This window comes from Phocoena sinus, chromosome 1, assembly GCF_008692025.1.
Source record: "Phocoena sinus isolate mPhoSin1 chromosome 1, mPhoSin1.pri, whole genome shotgun sequence".
Lineage (NCBI taxonomy): Eukaryota > Metazoa > Chordata > Mammalia > Artiodactyla > Phocoenidae > Phocoena > Phocoena sinus.
In genome coordinates, this window is record NC_045763.1 from 1,166,939 (window position 1) to 1,172,982 (window position 6,044).

A 6,044-nucleotide genomic window follows, 5' to 3' on the forward strand; every position below is an offset into this window, starting at 1 on the left:
GCCGCTCCACCCGGGACTGCTTCCTTTCCCGGCGGGGGCTGGAGGCCCTGCGGTTGTGCCGTCGGCCCCCTGGTCGCCTTGTGCGCCACCTTGTGGGGGGCGGGGCTGTCACCCCAGGGCTCAGCTGCATTCACACCTCAGCCGGCGTCTGACACGTGGCCCCAGCACAGCACAGCCCTGCCAGCCCCGAGAGCCCCATTTCCACCACTCTCTCAGAAACCCGCAGCAGTTCCCTGGTTCTGGTTGGAGGTGTGGCTCCCCACATGCATCTTCATGAGCGTGTTGGGGGCCGGGGCTGAGACCCCGAAAAGGGCCGCCGCCTCTCCTTCTGGCTGTGTAGGGTCCCCGGGGCCCCCAGATGGCACCGTGCCCGGGTGAGCCCCCTCCCCCGGCCGCAGGGACTCCCCCCGGGCTGTGCACGGTGGGCACAGGAGGGCTGGGGCCGGAGAGGCCTGGCGTGAGGGCGCCCCTGAGCCGGCGCCCTCGCCCCAGGAGCTGGAGTTCCTGCGCGTGGCCAAGAAGGAGAAGCTGCGGGAGGCCACGGAGGCCAAGCGCAGCCTTCGGAAGGAGATCGAGCGGCTCCGGGCTGAGAATGAGAAGAAGATGAAGGAGGCCAACGAGGCGCGGCTCCGCCTGAAGCGGGAGCTGGAGCAGGCGCGGCAGGCGCGCGTGTGCGACAAGGGCTGTGAGGCCGGCCGCCTGCGGGCCAAGTACTCGGCCCAGGTACGTGGGCTGTCCGGGCGGGGAGGGCGCGTGCGCTGTCCGTCGGCATCTCAGGGTCCCTCCCCTCCTCGCGGGGCCGCCCCGGGCGTGGGGAGCCTGCAGGCCGACCTGGCCCTGCTGGGCTTTGGGGTCCTCCTTCCACGGGGGTGTCCTGGCCCCAGGCTCTCCTCACCTCCTGTCCTGGGGGGAGGGCCGCACCCATACCCGCACCCTCACCCTCATGCACCGTTAAAAGTCTCAGCCTGTCCCCGTTGGCCACCCTGCCTGGCCTGGGGTCGGGAGACAGGGTCCCGTCTCACGGCCATCTCCGGGGCCCGGGCCGGGGCCCAGGAGGCTGAGAGGTGCCCCGAGGCCTCCGCGCTCGGGGCTCGGGTAGTTCGCCAACTCAGGGTCTCCGCGGGCACGGTTGGTGCCGCCCGGGAAGCTCCCCCAGGCCCTGCCAGCCTCACCAGCCCGGGTCCGGTGGGCAGCGGCCAGGTGGGGAGCGGGCCCGGCTCACGCGGGGCGTCCCCTTCCAGATCGAGGACCTGCAGGTGAAGCTGCGGCACGCGGAGGCCGACCGCGAGCAGCTGCGGGCTGACCTCCTGCGGGAGCGGGAGGCCCGGGAGCACCTGGAGAAGGTGGTGAAGGGGCTGCAGGAGCAGCTGTGGCCACGGCCCCGCTCTGAGCCCACGGGCGGCGAGAGCACGGCCGAGCTGGAGCCCTAGCCGGACCCACTGTCTGCTGCGCGGGGCGGACGCCGCAGGGCGGGCGGCGGGGCTGGGGGCTCCGTGCTGGCGGGGCCGCTCCCCACCCCCCCCGGCCCCCCCAGCCCCGGTCCATATAGCACCACATCTTACTGTGCCTAGAACCAAGCAAGCGTTTGGAACCACATATTTTGGAATCCACTGCAAAATTTTCTACTGGCCAAGGTCAAGCGAGCAAGCCGGTCCCCAACCGCAGCCGGAGTCGAGGCCAGCTCGGTAGCTGCAGCTGGCCCTCCGCTTGCCGGATCGTTTAACATTTACACTTTTGTGATAAGCTATTTAAAACCCATAAGGAGACTTGATATTCAAAGAAATCGACACGTTTTTTAATGACTAACTTTTAAAAGCCCCACCCACACGCGACGCCACCTGAGGACCCGCCAGGGAGCCAGGGTGGCAGCCGCCCTGCCCCTCGAAGCCATCACAGCTCATCCCGCGCCCGCGGCCGCGTGACAACACAAAGGGTTTTTCTCCAGAGTCTATTTTTTCAGCCACAAGGAACCCCTTCTCCCGTGCTGCCACCGGGAAGGGCACGGAGAGCACCGCGCAGGCACGATGAGCTGGAACGCTGCCGCCTTACCCGCCCGCCGCTCCGGCCCGCCTTCCACAGGTGTGTCCGCAGGTGTGCTCGGAGGCGACGGGAGATGGGTCCGCGCTGGCTGGGCACACGCGCCCTCGACCAGGCAACCCTCTCAATTCGGCAAACGTTGCTCCTTCTGTTCGGGGACTGAGGCTGCAGCGTTGGAACAAAACAGCATTACTTCACTTCTTGTTTGTTCGTTCATTTAAACGTATATTTAGAACTGCACTTTGTCAAAAATCTTCCCTGCTCTTTTTATTCCCCGGTTAACTGAGGTTTTTACTTTCAAATACTGCAAACCGATTTATAGAGCATTCACATCCTAAGTGCTCAAGTGTTTAGAAACCCCTCTGGTGCTTGGTTGAACAAGGGAATCACACGAAAACGAAAATGCAAAAACTGAACTTCGGGGGGTAGTTCTGTGCCTTCCAGCATCTTGTACAGCAAACCCTGACTTGTCTTTTTACCCCCAAAATATGTCTTCAGTAGCTATCGAATCTGCCACTATCACAGTTACTTGCATTTATTCCAAATAATCTCGTTTACTCTCAACTGTATGCGAATTGTATAAGGTTTCTTAACGCCCAAGCTTGAAAAATGATTTCCCAGTAGACGAGGTGGCCGCCCGTCCTAAAATCATGGTATTTATTTACATGGAGAGATCTTACCAGAACCCTCTGCCCGACTCCGTTCCAGCACCCCGGCAGCTGCGAGCGTGGCCGGGGGTGGTGCCGCAACCGCCGAGTGGAGCGGAGACCGGGTGACGGCATCGTCGGTGGGGTTTTGCCCTTGGTTTACTGGGTGGGGGCCGGGTGCTGCCGGCCTCCCTTCTAAAGTGCAATGCAAAAGGGACATCGTGTATATGCAGCGTTTGTTTGGTTGTTGTTGTTTGTTTCTTTTTTAATTTTTTTGCTTCTGTTTTTCTTTGCAGTTATTAAATCTGTATGCATGGAATTTAAAGCCTCTGCCATGCGTATATCCACCGATGGGCATTATTACCGTGTCGTGTAGAGGGTCGGTTGTGTCACGCAACACTCAGAATGCTGTGTTTAGCTTTGTTTTTCCAGAGTTGTGTTTTTGCGGTCATTTCTTCAAGGGAAAGTAAATGATTTAGTTGGAGCAAAGCGTTGAGCGTGTGTCAGTGTGCTTCTGTGCGGCTGTGCTCTGTTGCCAAGTCTGAAAATGCGTAGTGAGGTCGCGGGGCCCCCGGGACCCGCCCGAGGCCACCTGCTTTGCTCCGTTTACTTTCTGAGTTTTTAGGCTCCAGAGGGAGATACGTTTTTCCAAGTTGCGAGTGGGGGCCGCTGCGCCTCCTGGCCCGTGCCCTGTCCCCTCCGGTCACCCGCACGTCTCGGCCATCGGGTCTACGCCGCCACTGTCCGGCTTGGTCCCCAGATGTCGGGAAGAGCTGGAGGTGGGGTGGTGGACCCAGGCCCGCCCCGAGGTCCCTTGGCCTGCCAGCGCCGTCGGCGGCCCCTGGGCGAGGCCGGCCATGGGGCTGTCCACGCTTGTCCTCGGGGGCAGGGTCCCCGGGCTCCTGCCGTGCGGCCGCAGTTGGAGTTTCTTTTCTGAAGAGGCACTCTCCCGTAGGCTGTTGACTCTCCCCGTGTGTAATACCCATTATCGAAGTGATCGTGTATTCAGTTTAATCACTCATTATTTCTATGCTGAAAGAAGACTTTTAACGAAGGGAAAAAACAACAGCAATAACATTCATATCTATGGAGCAGCTAACTCACTCACATGATTTCTTGCTTTTCGTACAGAACTCGCCGATGTACAAAGCGACCATGTAAATACTTTTTCCTCTGATACTCGTGTATCATACGTATACGTGGTGGGTCCTTTGCCGGGACTCTCTTCTTACCTGGTAGCTGTCTTGTTTTCTGGGTTATTTCTACCTGAGGCAGAACACGCCCACCGGCTCGAGCCGGTTTTCTGGGCGACACCGCCCGCCGCGCCCACTAGGCTCGGGGAGGCCGTCTTGTTCTTGCTTTAAGTCAGGAGTCACAAATGACACTTTTTCTTTCAATTAAGGAAAAAAACCACAGCTCCGCCTCGTACCCGCCGGGAGCGTCTGCGTCACCGTCCCCTTCTCTCCTTCGCTGCTGCTAACGACAGTATGACGACTTACTCACTATTCGAGAACTATTTTTATGTAATTAATGTATGCTTTCTTGTTTATAAATGCCTGATTTAAAAAGAAAAAATCAGCTTGGCATATTTCTCTATTTCTCTGTGTACCCGTTAGTCCTTTGGTGCCCCTCCCCAAACAGATGACACCGTAAGATAAAGGACTCGCTCGCCTGGCCACCCCAGAACCCCTCCTCTCCAGCACTCCTTGCCCCTCCTCCAGCCACCATCTAGGCCTGAGCCCGGGAAGGGGCGCCTGTCTTCCGGTCGATCAGACCCTGGGGCCTTTCAGTCTCCACTGAGCCCAAGTGGACACGGGGCACAAGCGGGCAGGTCCCAGCTGGGGCGCCCTCCATCCCTCTCCCTCCAGGTCACGCCAAGCTGCGGCTCCTCCTTGTACTGTGGGCGTCGGCTGGGGGCCCTTCCTGGCCTGTCCCCCATGGGGCCTGGAGGCCTGCCCCCCCCCCCCACCCCGGGGTAGACGGCCAGCTCCCTGCAGAGTTGCCCCATGTCTTTGACGGGGAGGGGGCCAGGTGGCATCAGAACCGCAGACCCCAATGTGCTGCCCTGAAGGATGTGCAGAGGGCCACCGCCCGCCTGCCTGCCTACCTAGGGGCTTCCCCAGGACCGCCCCGCCCCTGGCTCTGGGCCCCAGAGTGCCACCTCACTAGGGCTTCCTTTGGCCACCCAGGTCCGGCCTCCCAGCCCAGGCCGTGGCGCCTCCCAGGTCACCTGGAGAAAACGCACCGCAGCCTGGGAGGGCTCCCGGGTCCCTACTCCTCCCCCCAGCCTTGGGAAGCCCCCCCAGACCTGGGCCCAGAAGTGCTCCCCTGGAGCCCCCGGGGATCGGGGACACGAAGGGCTGTAGTGCGCAAGCAGAAGCCCACTCCACCCAGGCCAGGCTGGGGCGGGGGACAGCAGGGCCCAGGAGAAAGCCGCCCTGAGGTCCAGGGTCATGGGGTGCCACCTAGGGTCGGGGACAGGTCAGGGGAAGGGAGGCAGGCTGGGCCCTAAGCTGTAGCCCCGCCCCCTCCCGCCCGTGCATTGGACCCGAGAGCTGTGCCTGGGGCCCTGGGCCCAGTGGCGTGGGTGACAGACCCACCTGAATGGAGCACAGCCATGGCCCCGATACCCTCTGCCCTCCCTCGGTGCAGGTGTCACCTGGGCCTGACTCCTGTCCCTCTCAGGAGTGGCCTTCCACTGAGCTGTAGGGCCATCAGTCAGAATCTGAGGGCCCCCTTCCCCGGGCAGGGCTGGACCCTGGGGCACTGCCCTGCAAGAGATGAGGCAGGCACGGCCCCCAGGGAGCGCTCCTGGCCCACGCACCCAGAGCGGAGAGGAGAGAGGGAGAAAGGCCGGTGGCCAGACACTGTGTCCACGTTACTGGGCCGTGCGGTCCCTCGTCCACCTGACCGCTGCCTCTGCCTGGACATCCAGGGTGCCGCGCAGCGCCATCTTCTGGGGTCTCCTGAGTGCTCAGCCGTCCACTGCGGCCCGTCGGGGGTCCTGCAGGCATGGACGCCAGTTGAGGGCAGCTGAGGCCCTGCCACTCCCGATGCTGGACACGGACGTCGTCCCCACGACCTCCACGGAGCCCAGCAGGGTTGGGTGGTGTGACTGGGGGTGATGTCCGGTGTCCAGATTTGCCGCCCCTGCAGGGCATTGTCACCACTGAGTGGGTGCCATGTGCTCCACAGTCCGCACTTGTCCCCAGAGCTGACGGGAGGCCTCGTTCTGGGCTCCGCCTGGCGACGGCCTCTCCTCACCCTCCCCCAGAGCATCTCTGGCCGCCAGCGCCCAGCCCCTCGGCCCCTGGCTCCACCCCGGCTCCCCGCTCGGGCGGTCCACGTAACACCCATGGT

General features: G+C 62.2%; 1 protein-coding gene across 1 annotated transcript in view; it reads left to right on the forward strand.

Annotated features, from left to right (window-relative positions):
- SKI (SKI proto-oncogene) overlaps positions 1–4,259 on the forward strand; it is a 64,711-nt gene extending 60,452 nt beyond the window's left edge. The window contains exons 8-9 of the mRNA XM_032651038.1: positions 493–723; positions 1,242–4,259. Of these exons, the coding sequence (XP_032506929.1) occupies positions 493–723; positions 1,242–1,430 (420 nt within the window). The 3' untranslated portion in view covers positions 1,431–4,259. The remainder of the gene's footprint in view (positions 1–492; positions 724–1,241) is intronic.
- The last annotated feature ends 1,785 nt before the right edge of the window (positions 4,260–6,044 follow it).